Below are 18,714 nucleotides of genomic sequence, written 5' to 3' on the forward strand. Positions count from 1 at the left end.
ACTTGGCCACAGTCAGTCAGACCTCAAACAGGTAGAATGTTCACCAGAGCATAAGGGTTAAAAGAATTGGTTTATAAACAACTACATTACCCAGAAGACCGATGATGACGCTTGTTTAATACGTTTTGGTTCCCTATAAGGCCACTGGATAAACATTTCGTTTTGGAAGCGTTGTGCTGTCGGTCTCACAGCACAAAGTTATGTTAAAAATAATGAATTAAATCTATAGCTTTATAAACTTGCTACCAACCACATGAGATTAAGTAGCTTTTTAAAAAATAAATAGCTATTGTTACATATAAATTAGTTTAAAGGTTTTTGTATTTTTTTTTAAATTTATTTTCATTTGTATGTGTGAGACTTCAGAGAGTTTAGAGTTTATAGGACCTTGCGTGACTTCCTAGAATTTTACAGGAGTTTTTCTAGCAACAGAACGTTGTGACAAAAGAAGAAAAAAAAAAAAAGTACTTTCCGAGGAGCAAAGCAGAACAGTAAAATGTATTGTCCCTCACACAGATCGATATGAATTTCACACCCCTGGTATGCCAAGTCCGTTTGAAGTCAACATAAAAAGGATTTGACTGTATTGCCTACTGGTGTCTGCAAACAATACTGATGGCTTTTCCCTATAGGCATGCAAGACTCAGAATACATTTGACAAGTTATTTTAGTCACAGCAAAGATTCAAGTCTTGCCAGTTATTTCTATCAACAGAGGTTACCTTGGTTTATAATAATACTTTGTATTCCATATCTTCTGAAAATACTAATTGCAGTGAATGCTGGCAGTAAAGTTTAAATAAGTTACCTGTATAACCTATTTGTAGCACTGAAGCGAAGCTCATCAAGCACGAACAAAATATGTATGTACTGGTACTGGCACTCTTTTTAATGAAACTTATTTATCCCAATCTAGCACTTCAAGTTATTCTTAATACTCTAATGTCTAATTATTATTTTTAATGGTTTTTGAACCAAATGACAAAAATAAATAACTTCTCCGCTGTTAAATAATGACGTATTAGGGGCTGTTTTGAAAGATTTGTTCGCTAGCCAGGAATTCGAAGGTAGTTTTAAACCCTCGAAGGTTTGTCAGGTTCATTCATTTATTTTTATTTATTTATTTTGTTCTCATTTCTAACATATACCCTTCACTGCAGTCCTATAACGTATTAGTACATTTTTTTTTGTTTTAAGGTTTACCACCAACTAATGTTTGAATTTTTCTAACAAACTGCAGCACCACATTGTTTTGATCAAAGGCTAGATCTGAATTACCTCAGTGAGTCAAACATCTGAAGACAGTGATGTCGGTGAATGACTTTAATTAATAGGCGCGTTTACACTGCCATTTCTGATCCAGATCAAATGCATCGGTACATTTGATCACGAACAATGGTGTTGCGTTTACACTGTCATTTGATCAGTATCAACTTTCACGCAGCCTGCGGGCTTGGCATGCGCACCGAGAGTGTAATCTGAGCTTCACATTATTACGTTCTACGTCATCCCGCTGAAGGACCAACAAAAATGGTGTCGTGATAAAAATAAAAAACACAATTTATTTGTAAATAAAAATGAACAAACCATTTACTGTTAACTTTAACAATATTTTATTTTAAAAAATAAAAAATAAAAAAACACGGGAGATGTATTCTCTTACCTGCTCCTCTGATACGCTAGAGGTAATGTTTCAGTCTGGCATCCGCCTTCAGTGCATGCCAGAACTCGAGGCGGCCGAGTATTTACGCTGGCAGAGTCAAATGCTAGCGTTGCATTTGACCCTGATCTGTTGTACCATCTCCCCGAGTGGTACACTTGATCAGATCGGCGCACTTTTACACTGGCAGGATCAAATGCGCCGATGCATTTGAACCTGATCTGTATCATCTCCCCGAGAGGTACATTTGATCCGATCGGCAAGCGTTTACACTGCAGTTTCTGAGCAGGATCAAATGCTACCGATGCATTTGATCCGGTTCAGAAATGGCAGTGTAAACGTGCCTAATGAATGTTAAAGAAATCTTCACGTTAGTATCATTTATCAATATCAGTACACCTAGGTAAGTAAAACTTATTTTTAACCTTTGGTAAGTAATCCGTCACAAAACCACCCTAACCATTTATCTACCATGATCAAGTTCTTCAGCATAATTGGCAGAGCGCCGCCCGGGGGAGGGCTTAGGTCGACCAGGGGGTCCTCGGCTCACCACGCACCAGCCGCCCTGCAAGCTGCCCAGGGCTCTGTTGTCCTCCGACACCGTAGCTGTGGGTTGGCTACATGGCGGTCCTCAGAGTGAAAAGAAGCAGTCGGCTAACGGCACACACTTCTGAGGACAGCTGCTGTTCGTCTTCGAGAAAAGCGGGGTAAAACCAATTACCGACTACCAAATAAAAAATTTAAAAAAAGAAATTGTAGATCGCACCAAAGTTTTCATACACTGTTGTATGTACTCTGTGCACTACCATTGCTTGTAGTGTCACGGGAGCTGTTCAGTGTGTTTATGTAAATAAATCCTGTTTGCCTGCAGGGCGTATCAACTTTAACCTCCGTCTCCATCTCCTGCCTATAACTCAGCAGTGAATGCACGCACCCACATACACAGCAGACGGCTACCCCGTTCAAAATGAAATGTTCAGCTGGGTAATTGTAAGGTGAGCAGTGAGGATGATAATAAATCAATCAGTGTTACACCATTGAATTGGTACAGGTTAAGAGGTACAACTAGGACAGACCTGAAGTGTATTTGTACATTACCCACAGCCCACACTTATTGTAAATGGCTAACTGAATGCACCAGATCCAATTACTTATAGGTACATTTAATAAAGTTATTCAATAAACTCTCCCTCGCAATGTGTCACACATAAAAACAAACTGGTTCAGGAGGCCCAGAGCCCCAGTGATATAATCTATTAAACAAAGTAGGTGTACAGCTTTCAAAGAAAATCTAAAGAGGTTTGTTATACAGTACAAGTCCAACAGCAACCAACTCAGAACAGTGGATTAGCCAGAGTGACAAGGATCATCATGAGTGTAAGAAGCTCTGGCTTAACACAGCCCTCTTCAACAGACAGGCATAATTTGATTTCCAGCAAGTTGTCTACTATGGAGGAATTCATGCTCAGCCTACCACGGTGAATTTAGTTATATTGGTTGGGACAGTTAGCCACTTTGTAGTGACTGGACAAGGTATAACTGAGTGGTAAACTGCTTTTCGTATAGTCTTTTAGACAATAAATGTATCTGAATAGTATGAAAACTACAGTTTGCCACAAACTAATTTATTTACAGTAGATATATATTATAATATATATATAGATATATATATATATATAGATATACACACACATACACACACACCACACAACCCACATATATAGATATATATATTATATTATATATATATATATATATATTAAGAAGCTTTATGGTTTCTAATATATGTAAAGCACAGTCTACTGCTGACATTACCACATTTTTCACCAGGTTGTCAAATTATACTTTGTTCTGAAATTTTGAACTGGGAATAAACGTTTTAAAATCCATTGTTTAAGTAAAATTGTGTCTAGTTCCACAAAGGGATGGAAGCCAGCTGTTACCAACACCACCGCACCCAAACACACTTCAACTATCTAAACGGCATACATCAATTAGGCTGTCAACGTACCATTTCCTGTTCATTGTTTCAATTAATTTTAATGCCGCTAAAAATGCTACTCCAACTAAAAATAACGTGTCTTTAAATTGCAGAGTGAGTCAAAATAGACGGACTCTGACACACCCTATGGTCTTGATGACTGTCTGCCTAGAAAATATATATTTTCTATAATATAGGCTTAAATCATACCTAATATAAATAAATATGTTAATGTCAAATCCTTTAACACGTGGTCATCTATATAAATGGACATCAACGTGCAGCTGCTTTCATGCGTTGAGGATGCACAGTACCTCGTCTAACGCCCTACTGAGGACACTTGTCTTGCTTTTTCAGCACTGCTGAGCTGCCAAATACTCAGTGAACCTTTTTTGCAGCAAACCGGCTTGCACATGCGCCAAGAAGATCCCATATTCATAAGCCCCAAAACTCCTGTTGTATTCAGTGCCATTTCTTGCGCATCTGCACTCTGCTGCATACGAGTTACCGTTTTGACTACAGGCTGTAGAGATAATATTTTTCTAGATATAACTTAACAAACTTTTTGGCTCTTCCGTTAAATACAGTACACAACATAGTAACACGCATTAACTACAAGTACAATAACATAAATACGAGATCCTAGGTAAAACAACATTTAATAAAACAGGGATGCAATCCCTTACCTTCACATGTGTTGCTTTGTGTTACATGTACAGTAATCGCCCTTCCAAAATCAGTAACAGGCTTATTAATAATTAAGACTCTTACACCCCATTATCAAGAACAAGCAACAGCTACCCCTTGTTGATGTCTGATAATATTTGGAATAGTAAACATTTGCAATATAAAGGTTAGTGTTATTATTTTAATTATCTTTAACGGAAATACAGTATTTCAAATCTCCTGTCCCAAACCAATGACGTCACGTGCTATAGCTGTATGTTGGAAGAGAGATTAAGGGCGTTGTGTGTGTGTATCTACATTGGTACCGCTTACAAAATCGTGTTTTAAAATGTACTCAATTTGTGAGGAAAGGGGTGTACAGTTATAGTGAGAAATCATACGTGACGAAGATATTCGGGAATTGCAGTAGTATTCTCCACCCTGGGCCACTGCAGCTGCGTCTCTCAGCGTCAACGGTTGCCGTTCCCCACAGCAACACAAAGATACTCAAACAACTCCCAATGAAAAATCAATCGAAACCCAGAAAAAAATTCTGGTCACAGAATGGGAGTCACTTACCATCGCTTCGTTTTATCTCCACGTAAATACCGATGAGAATCTTGCCAAAATTAGCCGCCATGCTTCATGGGTGAACGGTATTAAATTCGTGTGTCTGGGTGTTTTTATTTGAAGTAGACCTGCTTGTTTTAGCGCTGCTGAAACCAAGAGGGGGTCAGGAGCACAAGCAACCGGGAGACAGAAAAGTGGTAGAAAAGCGCTTGCGCAAAACACTCACCCTACAGCCCGCGTCACGCAAAGAGCTCAGAGAGACTTAAAGGAAATGAATGATGGAGGTTCTTTGGCCGACAAGAAAAACTGAGCTTCACGCGGTTTTTATAGGCAGATTGCTTATCCCAAACATTCAGGGAGACGGATTTGTCTGATGTACAATTGGGGCTAGTGATTTAATATAAAAGTGCCAAGAAAAGTTTTGACGTAGCTACCTTTCAGAACTTCGTATCAGTGAATCATATACTTAATGTATAGTTTCACAAAAAGAACTGACCATTTTAGCCAGTTCCTTCATGGTGGAACCCCGTCATAATGTGGATGCACCATATGAACAGAATCAATGTATATTATGTTGTTTTTGGCTATTTATGTGGGTTTTCAATTAGTTACACACATCACTTCCTCACAGCACTTGTGACTGGACAACTCAAATTAATTGCAAATGCAGCATTATTGGGTATAGTAGTTCTAGCTAAGAAAATAAAGCTTTGAAATAAACTGTTCTTTGGTCGTTATTTAAGGGATAACGTATTTTTTGGGGATTAGGCGGCCGGTTTTTGTACGTTCTTGTACTTGTAAAAATAGTAATTAAGCTACTGTCAAGTGACGCACAACTGAAAACGGATGTCCACTACTCTAACTAACTAGAACGGCGGAGGGGGATTTGGCGCTCTGCAGACAATGCAACCACGCCTAGCAGGAACCCAAAGCAATACCAGGATGAAAACCCACTGCACAATGTCCATTCGCTACATTTTAAATAAGTATGGTAAAGCACTGTAAAAAAAAAAAAAAAAAAAAAAACGCACAGTAGAATCGTAGTATAAGCATTGGAAGATACTGTGGAAAAAAAAACCTTTGGTAAACTTTCAAGGACAGCAGTGCAGTTTTACAAGCAGCACATGCCATGGCAAACATGTACTGGTATTTTAATTCTAAAAATGGAAACATGCTACTTTAAAGAAAGTTGTCGGTTTGCATGCCTTTTATTGCAGGTAATGTCAAACAGTCATGGAATGGGTGTTCTATATACTGTAGAATCACATGGTTCCTTCAGGCTCTCTCTGATATAACCAGTAGGGGTTCTAAACTGAACCTTTAGGATTTTCATACCCACTTTAGAATTCAAAATACAAGGCATCACATTTTGAACCCCATATTGAATCTATTGTATCAAATGGTTTTAATTAGAACCTAATATGAAGAACCAGAATTCAGATTCGACCTGGAAAACGATATTTGGAGTATGAAATTAACTCCACGTTGCTTTGGTACCGTATCCACATGCCTATGAGTGTTGTTCAGAAAGAGTGACGATATTTATCACCCTGGAATTTGTTTTTGTGGTTATAAAATTACACCCTCCACACCAGTGGCGGCTAGTGGCCAAAATTTTGGGGTGTTCACACCTCAGATGTAGCTGACGGGGTGGGGTCCGTGGGGGTGGCGTCCAAGGGGCTGACCTCAGTGGTAGATGCACTGTCTAGTGGATCTGTTTCTTGCTGGAAGCAATACAAAAAGTTTGCTCTGCAATGTCTTATCGTGGCAAACTTTTCAATTACTTTATTATTAAAGTCAGGAATGTCAGTCATCGTGTCTTTTTCAATTGATAACATAGCTAAGCATTTAATCGTTCAGTTTTCATACTGTTTCTCAAGAAGGTTTTTATCTGTTTCAGTGTTGAGAAGCACCTTTCTGCCTTTGCTGTAGTCATTGGAGTGGTTATAACTATCATCAGTAGTTTTGTAATCTCCGGAAATGTTTTGTCCACGTTGTTATATATCATTAGTTCAAGCATACTTAATGCATTTTCAGCACTTTTAAAATATTTAGTTTCATAACTGTTTGTAAGTCAATGCATAAAGAGGTCTTTCCAAGTATTGGATATGCTTGAACTGTTTCTTCTAGTACATTGTCTGGGAAAGCTACCTGATACTCATCAAAACAGTCACTCTGTAGCAATTTTGCAGCAACAAGGTGCTTTCTGAAGGCAAACCATTCCTTGGCATGAGAGATTATGATGTCATAAATTTTCAAGGCAGCTGTGTAACAGTCTTCAGTGGTATTTGGGCCTCTTCTTTTTTTCGCATTGGTGACAGGTTCTCAGGAAGGCTGGATTCTAGTGTTCCAACAGATGCTCGGATGTCCTGAATGCTTTCAACAAATTGAGTGACCGCTGCATTAGCATCAACAGAGGTGCCTTTAAAGACTGTGGCCATCTTCAAGTATGGCCTAATAATAATAATATATATATATATATATATCAAAAAAACAACCAAACATGAAATACTCAACTAATAATAATAATAAAATAATAATAATAATAATAATAATATAATAATAATAATAATAATAATAATAATAATAATAATAATAATAATAATAATAATAATTGTATTATTCAAATAGTTCAGTTTAATCCAATCCAACTCAAGAACAGGAAACAATAAAACCTTAAATGGAAGTCCTAATTAAGGCAAATGAATGAAAAAAAAAATCAACAGGATTTTTAAAATGTATTTTCAGGAAAAGGTAGACAATTAAGAAGAAGAAATAAACCTGACTCGGATCGACAGGATTTTATATTTATTTATTAACCGATTTACTCAAACAGGCAGAAGTGGCAGAGAAGACTGAAGATCTAATATTAAATAAATAAAAACGTCTAGAAAAATAAAGATCAACAGGATTTAAAAAATATATAAAATATTATAAAAATTAAATACATATATACTGAACGCTATATTTAATAACTGATTATCCTAAACAGGTAGTGGTCGGTACTCAGTAAATTAACAACAAAACTGCCGAACGCGGGAAGAAGCACTGCTTAAGAGCAACAGCCTCGGGAGAAAACGGGACAAATGGCGAGAAATAAAGGCAAATTATAACTATGAAAACAGCAATATGGAATGCGAAATCAATAAATAATTAGAATAGCAACATGGAAACAGCTTAAACGTGTCCTGTCGTTTTGCAACGTAACACTCTGCAAGACTGAGAGACAACGTTTTGTGCAGTTTGTATATAGCCTTAGTTATCTTGACACATGCGCACTTTATTAATCGTTTTCTAAATACAGTTAAGAGGCAGGAGAATGGATGTAGCGTTAGGGATAAGGCATAACGGTCAATGAAAAAGAATGAGTAACCTTACTTAAGAATCAATCGTCCCCCTTTCTGTTATTTCTGAGGTTTGTTTGGAGTTAATGTAACATTAAGGATCTCCTTTCTGACCAAGTATTGTGTAACTCAAGCACATTTTTTGTTAACTCGCGTTACTAAACGTTTTTGTAATTTTGTTCAGTTGTGCGTTAAAGACTCTTTTAGTACACTCAGTGTGTCACATACCTTTTTTTTTAATAGAACCTGGGCATTGCATCCCACAAGACACATTCCCTTTAGTATCCATTCATAATCTCAAGCTTCTGCATCTTACTTATCTATTGATTAGGGCTGATCGGAAGTGCTCGATTGGCTCCCAGACAGTATAACTGAAATGTAATCATATTTGTGACTATAATGCAGAATATGTACATTCTCATAGAAATGAAAATTGAGATTTCTCTTCAGAAAATGGTTATTTTAAAGCTAAATAGGCTGTTTTGGAGTTATAAAAGCAAAACTAAAACATAATTTAAAAACACATGTACAGAATTTGGAGTTTTAACATCTAAAAAGGGCAGTGTGCACTGGAGGATACAATTAATAACTTTCTAAAAATTAACGTATATTAAAAAAATAGTGAAACATGTTTGTGATTCATGTGTACAATACATACCATTAGAATAATTTTCCTTAGTCAAAATGGCAATGTGAAACTTTAAGGGTTAATATAATGATTCACAAGTCTTTGCCCCAACCCACCTCCTTTTCAAAGTAATAATAATCATGCCCTCTGTATGCAATCAGCTCTCTAATTAATATGAAATGATATATTTTTCTACAGATTATTTCTTAAATCAGAACCACAAAACGTAACGCAATAGTGCCACGCCGTAGCTTTTCTCCACTGCAGTTGGAGACATAGGCAGCCGGAAGCTAGCGGCTGCACTCCAAGCCTTGTTTTGAGTCTGTTGTGAATAAGGTCTATTGATTTACAAAAATACGAACACCGTTAACCAAGCGCCACTGCTCCACACACTACTCCACCCCTGCCAAAGCGAACTGGTAATCAAGTGAATCAGGCACAATGGTTCTAAAAGTTCCAAGCCGACAAATCTGAGCAGGTAGGAACACATGTTAGCCAATGAGATTGCTCCTTCTATACTTGCTGTTTTACAATGATATTATTTATGGGAAAAAACACCACTATGCGAAAGTAATACTTTATATTAAAAGACTAGTTTTTAGCTGCCTCAGATTATGGGAGTGTATACAACTGGGTGAGAATTGACATCACAGAAGCAATATTTATTAATAAACCTGCTTCCCTGGTGTGGGGAGAGCCAGGATAGTGTTTATTGTAAACAACCAAAATAAACAACTATAAACAGATAATAACCCTTAAAGGGTAAGTAGCGGGATTCCAAAAAATATAGCGTTCCATGTTCCCATGTGCTGCTACAACTGTTTAAGTAACATTCCTGTCATTTTAATTTTCATTGTTAACATCCTGACAACTTTTTACACTTGTTTCAAAGCTGTTTTCAAAATGGCAGCTCTAGTGCATTGATAGTATAAGGATTATTGTCCACATTGTCAAACAGGTAACACAGCAATAACAATCCATGATGTGGTACAGAACAGAAAAGCCAGAGCACTTGTCAATATATTTTTTTTGTTTGTTTGATTTTTGCAGTGATTTAGAGGACAGATCTCAAACCCCAGGGTACTAGAAAAGAGCTTTTGAAAAGAGCTTGGAAACAGACTTTTAACTTATAAGTAAAAAGTTGTCAAGATATTAACGATGAAAAGAGAAATGATTTATTATTATACGTTATTTAAACAGTTGTAGCAACACGTGGGGGTGTATAACACTATATTTTTAAGTAGCTTTCGACTTTTTACCAGAAAAATAGGCTTCTGCAGAAGACCAAGGACAGTGAGATTATGAAGTTAAATATAATGCAAGCTGATTCTGGCCGCTCTGACCTAAACATTTAAGAAATTAAGCAGAAACATAGACCCTTGCATGCATCTCTATGGATAATAGGGGGAAAAAACACCCGCGTATGCTAGGTAAATGGATATAATATCTCTTTTAGCAGAGTAAATGGAGCCTCTTTTTAATAGTGATTGTAGGCGACAATCTGCCGAGCTAGCTCGCAGGCCGGTTTAAATAGATCCCCAAACCTGCCCTGATTGGTGTTCTGTTGAGGCGACTGATTTGCATACCGATGAGAGCCAATCAGCGGACTCCTCCAAGACGCCTCCTAAGACCGCCCCCTGCTTGGAACTGCAGAGCGCTGAGGCAGCGCCGCTCTCCTGCAGCAGCTCATCGGACTGAAAGTAACCTTCTCCTCTACAATACATTCCCACAGGCAAACTGTTCAACCTTGCACTTTGGGCCTATACTCTAATTTACTGAGGAGACTTTACTTCAATATGTCGTAATTGCTACTGTTGTACATGAACAAGCTAATGTTTGCTTAAATGTTATACAAACATTACAACATGTTGCTATGGAGTTTTACAGCTATTTACAAGCAGAAAAATCAGGTTATAAAATATTCACTTGTACCAAAGAAATACAGACCAATTGTTCAAATGGTTCACAAAGGACAAAGGGGGTCAAGAAGAGCTACTTCCTTGTAGTGACCCCTGGGCAACGTCTCTGACGGCAAAAAGCTCTTCAAATTGAACTTACCATGCAATGCTTAAGCAAAGCAATGTTGGGCTTGGTTAGCACTTGGATGGGAGACCACCTGGGAATACTGAGTGCTGTAGGCTGCATGTTAAGCTCATACAAATATATACAAAGGACAAAAACTAAATCTGAATAAATTAACTACAGCTATTATACTTGAGGTTCTCTGTTACTACCTACTTCCTACATACTGGCATGCCAGAAATCTCTCTTGTCAGGTGGCCAGACTTTAGATGTGCAACTGTTACGTCATTCAGACTAACACTATAGTCCTGTTACTCCTCATTTTAATTATTAAAATGAATAACAATACAGTGAAAACCTCTTACTGTGTTTGTATACCTTAATTTTGATTAGCAACAGGATTCATTCAAGCATTCTATTAAATGGTTTTCATGGTAGACAACATAAATGATATTAATGTAAACACATGTATTAATTACTCATTTATTTTCTGAATTGTGGGTTATTGTACTAAGCCTATTTATTCAAGTTTATATTTGTTTAAAATGGTTGAATTAGGAGTCTGAATTTTAAATAAAACCATTACAAAACATTTTAAAAACACCAGAGTGTTTAGTTTGAGTAGTAAATATTTAGATCCTAAACAAATATTCTATTTTGAGGACTGGAGAGCTACCCCAAATGAAAACAAAACAGCACTCTTCTAGGAAATTAGAATTGAGGAATCTAAAGTCTGAAAAATGATCAGCATGTTACTGATGTGTACAGTATATATAGTGCCTATAGTAAGTATTCACCCCCCTTGGACATTTTCACAGTTTGTTGTGTTACAACCTGAAATCTTGATGCATTTAAATGGGATTTGTTTTCCTTTGATTTACACAACCTCCTCAACACTTTGAAGAGGTGAGAAAATTTATATTGTGAAACAACAGTTAATGAAAAATAAATAAAAACTAAAATGTCTTGGTTATATAAGTATTCACCCCTCTGAGTCAATACTTGGTAGAACCACCTTTGGCAGCAATTACAGCTATGAGTCTTTTGGGGTAAGTCTCTACCAGGCTTGCACATCTGGATCGTGCAATATTCGCCCATTCTTTTTAGCAAAATTGTTCAAGCTCAAAATAAAATTGTTCAAGTTGGATGGGGATCGTTGGTGGACAGCAATCTTCAAGTTTTGCCACTAATTTTCAATTGAATTTGACTGGGCCACTCTAGGACCTTGACTTTCTTGTTTTTAAGCCACTCCAGTGTTGCTTTGGCTATGTGCTTGGGGATATTGTCCTGCTGAAATCTCCGTCCCAGTCTGAGGTCTTTTGCAGACTGAAGCAGATTTTCCTCAAAGATTTGCTTGTATTTAGCTCCATCCATTTTGCCCTCTACCCTGACAAGCTTCCCAGTCTCTGCCAATGAAAAACAATCCCCATAGCATAATGCTGCCACCACCTTGCTTCACAGTAGGGACGGTGTTAGTTGTGTGATGTGCTGTGTTGGGTTTACGCCAGACAAAACGCTTCGCATTTAAGCCAAATAGTTCAATTTTTGTTTCATCGGACCACAGAATCTTTTACCACATCTTTTCAGAGTCTCCCACGTGCCTTTTATCAAATTCCAAGCAGGATTTTACATGTTTTTTTTTCAGAAATTATTTCCTTTACCACTCTTCCATACAGGCCAGATTTGTGGATTACCTCAGCTATTGTTGACACGTGGACAGTTTCTCCTATCTCAGCCATGGAACGCTGTAGGTCTTTCAGAGTTGTCATTGGCCTCTTGGTGGCTTCTCTGACCAATGCCCTTCTTACCCGGCTGCTCAGTTTGGGAAGATGGCCTGCTCTAAGCAGATTCTGGGTGGTGCCGTATACCTTCCACTTCTTAATGATCAACTTGACTGTGCTCCAAGGGATATTCAATGCCTTTGAAATCTTTTTATACCCCTCCACTGATCTGTGCCTTTCCCCTGGTCTTCATGGTAGTATCTTTGTTTTCAAAGCACTACCCAACTGTGGGACCTTACAGAGACAAGTGTATTTAATCTGAAATCATGTGAACACATAGATGGACTTCATTTAACTTGTGTGAATTCGGAAGGCAATTGGTGGCACCTGAGCTTAATTAGGAGTGTCCTAGCAAAGGCGGTGGATATTTCTCTCATGAAGACTTTTCAGGTTTTTATTTTTAATTGATTTGTTTTTCACCCCCCCCCCCCATTTTTTCACACATTGAAAGTGTGGAGTAGGTTGTGTAAATCAAAAGAAAACAAATCCCATTTAAATGCATCAAGATATCAGGTTATAACACAACAAACTGTGAACATGTACAATGGGGGAGAATACTTACTATAGGCACTGTATGTATATATATATATATATATATATATAGGCAGGTGCATCACACAGAGCAAGGCAATCCACACACAGGTGGAGGGTGGGCATGAACCCGGGACCTCTCACACTAAAGCATAGCGCCGATACTGCTGTAATGCCACCAACCAGCCCTGCTGCTGCCTTACCCCCGTGCACGCTACATTCTCCTCTGCCAGCCTCAAGTTCACCCCCGACTTGATCACCAGGCTAGTCCGACAAGTGCGTGCAGGGGTACCTACGTCCACTTCTGACACCAATGTAGCTTCTGACAGTGCATCTGAGTTGGGATAGGAGGGGCGTTTCAGTGGTTGAGAGTATACAACTTTGTTTTTTTTTTTGTATTATTATTCTGATTGTCTTTATAAAAAAGAAACATACCAAGTTATTTGGCATAGTAAAATACTAAATACCAAATGTTTAAATCATTCAATGAAAGGAAGTGTGTTTTGTTGGTTTTATTTTTGTGAATTACAGTAATTTACATTACTCTTTACTCTTTCTTCTTAATGTATATATATATATATATATATATATATATATATATATATATATATATATATATATATATATATATATATATAGTAAGGACACAAAACAGAGTTGCTTAAAGTAAACACTTACCTAAGAAGATTGGAATACTGTTACAACTAGTTTAAACAAAACTATAATAAGTAGGCTATCCTGCTGCAGTCGTAGGTCTGTGCTAGTTTTATTTGAGGGATTGGTCGTGTTCTTATAGTGCAGATTTCTGCAGTTCTGCACAGTGCTGCACAGAATCTCGGAGATACTCTGTAGACGTCACCCAACAGCCACAGAAATATGTGCAGATTCTGCATAGCCCAGCGCAGTTATTGCGGGAGGCTGGCTGTGGCTGTGAACCAAAGGGAAGATGCAAAGATCACAAGTGACCTGCTAATCGTAATGCAAATAACCACTAAAACTACTGCTACCACCTTGTTAGCGGATGCGAATGACATTTTATCATTATACAATGAAGCCGTGAACAACCTTGTCCACACTATATTAAATAAATAAATTATTTATTTAAAAAAAAAAAAAACATAATGTACTAAATCCATGATAAGTGCTGTACAATTTTACAATAAAATTAATGTTTATCTATTACATTAAACTGACTGTTGATAATCCAGACAAATGTAAATATAGCACGTTGAAAATGTGTGCAAGGTTTGGAGAAGGCGTTTCTCTAAAAGCTGCGTGTGACGTCAGAAAGACAGTAGCCAAGAGCAGCCGACACAGCAAGTTCTGGATAACAGAACGCAGCAATTGAAACTTGTATTCTGTGTCGTTGACCATTTCCTTCAAAACCATTATCAAAATAGTGTATCAGTTCACAAAAATATCTTCCTCAGACACTTTGCTAAGGCTGTTGGTCCGCTGCTGCCTTCGTCTGAGGTCGCCGGAACTGCTTCGCCAGGGGTCGCCGTCAGCTCTGCTCGGCCGCAGGGGTCAGGGTGGCCGGAGCCCCACCAGAGGGAGCTGCTGGCTATGAAGAAGGGGGGAGAGGTCAGGAGACCACTTCCCCCCACAGCAATTTTGCTGCAGGAGTTCTTGTGGCTGGAGTCCCACAGGAGGGAGCTGCCGGCTGAGAAGGGGGGAAAGGTCAGGAGACCACCCTCCTCAACAGCCTCTCCGCTGCGGGAGTGGACCACCATGCTGTCAGCCGTGCCACTACCGGCAGGGGAGCTGACAGCATTTTCAGCCATGGCCCCAGTGAAGCCTTCCTTTCAGCCTAAGACTTTGACCTGGACTGCTGGGTTTTTAAGGGGGGAGGTGGCCGTTGAGGCCAGGTGTGCTTTCACAAGGGGGGGGGGGGGGGGTTTGGGGCAAAGCTCCCTGCCCCTGGGCTATTTCTATGTGTTTTATGTTACATGTAGTGTGTTATTGTTGGTGTATAGTCATTGGTACACGGGATATAAATGGGTCTGTGTAACACGAGTGGTTTAAAATCTGTTTGTATTTAGGCACGAGGATTGCACAGCAATTCACATGCAGGTAAAATGTAATAAAATGCAAGCACAAGGAATTGCACTTTATTAATTCATGTGCAATTGTACCGAAACTCCAACTGAATGATTGATTAGCAGTCAAGTCTTGGTACAGCTGCATAAAAGCAGCATGTTTTCACTCACTCAGGGCTGTGTGTTCGGTGAGTGGAGAACGGATGTGGAGAAGGAGAAAGTACAAACTAATGTAAATAATTTATTTAAACTCACCGTGTTTGTCTGTTCGTCTACTCGTTTGTCTGTCTGTTTAGTGTTAGTACGTTTTGTTTGTGTCCTGTGTTTTGTTCATCTTACAACCTTTTATTTTCTGTCTGTTCATTTGTTGAATGCTGAGCGCGAGCAAGCACTTGGCTTCACCAAAACTCCACCTCTCTGTTTATTTTGTGTTGGTTCCTGGTTTCTGGTCTGACGTCACCCACTGAAGCCATCTTTGTGACAGTCATACACAATGTATGATATTATCTTATCTGGGATTTGATCTGAACTCGATCTTGGATCTTTTATCCTAAACACTCTTTACAAGGTATAAGTCACTCAGTCCCAACTTGCTCATTCCTGAGCGGGCATTCACCCTGAACATATATCATTTACAAAGCCAAGTCAGCTATATGTTTCTCAAACACTTGCAGAAGAAATAATGCAACACACAAAGCTGGTTGGTTTACCGTATATTTTATATGCCTCTGATTCTTTTGGTTTCTTTTTTTTTTTTAGTTTCTCACACATACAAACGATTTATGTTGCCCCTCTGCTTTTTTTCACTCAGTGTCACACACTATTTTTCTATGTTTGTTATGGTTTTGCCTTTAAATACTTTAAATAGTTTAAATAAATGAAATAAAAAAAAAAAATGGAAAGGCATTCAGAGGATGCCAGAAGGGCCACATTGATAGAAAACCACAATAAAAACACCCTACCTGAACACTGGTTTGAGCCATGGTCTGTGCTGTATTACAATGGCTAGCAGTCTGTGGAGTGACTGAAACTTCAGCCGCTAGTCAGTTAAGTGGAGACCACAAAAAATGAATAGTTAAATACGGGCTAGGTAGCTGTTAGTTTGTTTTGTTTTTCTTTTCTATTAATTACATTTTAGTCATTAAAAAAGAAAGACAGAATCAGACCATTATTTACTTTTTTTATTATTATTTTTGTTCATTGTGTCTCTTTAGATCATGCAATACACACCGACCTAGGGTCACATATAATTGGTTATTATTGCGGGGACGTATGTTGTGTATGGCAGCCAAATGTACTACATAACAGCCTGTATTAGCAAGGGACTACTGTAATACATGCTCAGTAAGTACATATTGAACATTTTATGTCGTAACACCTGCCCATTTTGTGGGTTTACAATTAATTTAAAATAGTAACTTTATAAAGATTCAGCAGAAGGGTTGCTTGGTTTCTTAGAGCTTATTAATCGTAAAATTACCTTGGAGTCGCTATGCTGGGCAGTTAATCCTTCAGTTAGTTCTCAGTCCATCAAACAAACTGAAGAAATAGCAGAAAAAAAATAAAAATAAGAAAAAAATAAATAAATAAAGCCACTCAATAGAAGTGTTGTCTAATTCTAATATGGCATGGCCCATCTAAAAATATCAGATTTATTTTTGTTGGTTAGCCTGACCTCTTCAACCTCACTCGCCTCTCCACCAATCGTGAAGGTGAAGAAGCCAAGGCCAACTTGATATTTTACATTTTCAGTTGGGCCATAGTATATCCATGTGTGATAAAGAGAGAAAGGATCAATGTGGTAAATCTCCCTCCCGATCAGAAAGGGCGCTGTGTAAGGACGGTGGTATGCTGCCTCCTAGATGGACCGCCTTGATGGTAGGTGGAAACCAGAAGTGATCATATTAGGGGGAGCGCGTAGTTATACGTACCTGGAACGACTCCATTGCAATCAGCTGCAGGACGGCCCTCTATTGGAGAAACCATGGCGACAAGTTAATTGCAGGGAGGAGGTCATGGGTACAAAGGGGAAGCAGCTACATCAGTTCGCCGCTTTGCACTGAACAAGTGAAACCTGTCGGCTGGAGCCTGTAGTTTTTGTTGGTTTGTTACGTGTTGTTTGTTGTGTGTTGCAGAGGAGGAGTACGGAGCCAGCGGCTGCAGCCATGGAGCCAACCCGCATCACCAGAGCACTACCCTCACTACACAACACCAGCACCACCCTGGGGATTAGAGAGCACACCTTCGTTCAAGGACTGTTGGATTATTATTGTTTCTTTGTTTTGGTGTGTAAACCAGCCGTGTTCTCATCGATAACATTGCTGGTAGAGGGGTGGTTCTTTTTGGTTCTTTTTGGTTTTGGGAACATAACTGTCTGTACAGTCGTTTTATTCACCACACCACTCGCACCTGTCACACCATGCCGTAGGTTTCATGTGTAAATTACAGGTGGTTAATGACTTCAGAAGTTTAATGGCATTTAAAGGTGTGTTCAAGGTGTGTTAGTTGTGAGCAAAACATAACGTGGGTAACATAAACAGACCTGTGACACTTTCAAAATGGCGGTCAAAGGGGGACAACCTTAAAGGACAATCTTACCACTGAACATGAGTTCCATGGGTGTGGTTATCTTTTCACACTGTCTGTCTGTGTGGCAGAGGTAATTTGGCTTGGAAGCTTATTAGTGGCATCTTTATGACCAAACCTATCATGACATGAAACCTGAGGATCAGTTTTACATTTTCAACTTAAATTTACAGGTATTGTTGCAGCTGTGGCATACCATGCTTTGCCACAAATTCAATAGCACAGGTAAACCTGCTATTGGCCTCTACAGTCTATACAACATGTATTTGATTACATGTGTGGGTAAACTGAAGTAATTAGCTGCATACTTTCATACCCTAGAGGTCAGCACAGCTGTTATTCCCCCCAGTGGCTGCTGGGATACTACAGGGTAGCATTGTATAAAGTACAGTCTATTAAAAAAAAAAAAAAAAAAACAGTTGTTAACCTCCTTCACCTGTATGTGTAAAAACCAACCAAAACACAGTAACACCTTGTCACACAATGTAACTGAATATGGTTATCCATGTTTATTATTTAAGACCATCGCTAACATCTGGGCCAAATGACCAGCATCAGTCTCAAGCTACTTCCTTTATTTCTCATAGTCATTATCCTGCTACCTTTCATTTCTCAGAAGAACGCACTTTAGAATAGATGACTGCTGCTCTGCTTCACATTGTAGAGCTACACCTCATTGGACTGGGGATTTCTCCAACTGAGCTCATGGTGAGACTGTATCTTGAGTATTTACAATCATCTGGGTGATGGCAGAGGTGGCTGATCCCCATGGCAGAAACAAACGGAACTTGAGATGTATTGGAATCACAGAGGGCTGAACCAGAAACCAGCATCGACAGGCAGCAGCTATCAGAGAAGGGAATTAAACCATAAATACTATAGTATAATCGGGACTTGTCTGAGTATT

The 18,714-nt window shown here is 38.6% G+C and overlaps 1 protein-coding gene across 2 annotated transcripts in view; it reads right to left on the minus strand.

Annotated features, from left to right (window-relative positions):
- LOC121300761 (kinesin-like protein KIF2A) overlaps positions 1–5,077 on the minus strand; it is a 39,439-nt gene extending 34,362 nt beyond the window's left edge. Inside the window, exon 1 of one of the 2 annotated variants that reach the window (XM_041229570.1) lies at positions 4,886–5,077. In XM_041229570.1, coding sequence (XP_041085504.1) covers positions 4,886–4,946 — 61 coding nt within the window. In that variant the 5' untranslated portion in view covers positions 4,947–5,077. The remainder of the gene's footprint in view (positions 1–4,885) is intronic. The other variant, XM_041229580.1, reaches the window with a different exon arrangement.
- Between the last annotated feature and the right edge of the window lie 13,637 nt (positions 5,078–18,714).

Source organism: Polyodon spathula, chromosome 2 (assembly GCF_017654505.1).
Source record: "Polyodon spathula isolate WHYD16114869_AA chromosome 2, ASM1765450v1, whole genome shotgun sequence".
Lineage (NCBI taxonomy): Eukaryota > Metazoa > Chordata > Actinopteri > Acipenseriformes > Polyodontidae > Polyodon > Polyodon spathula.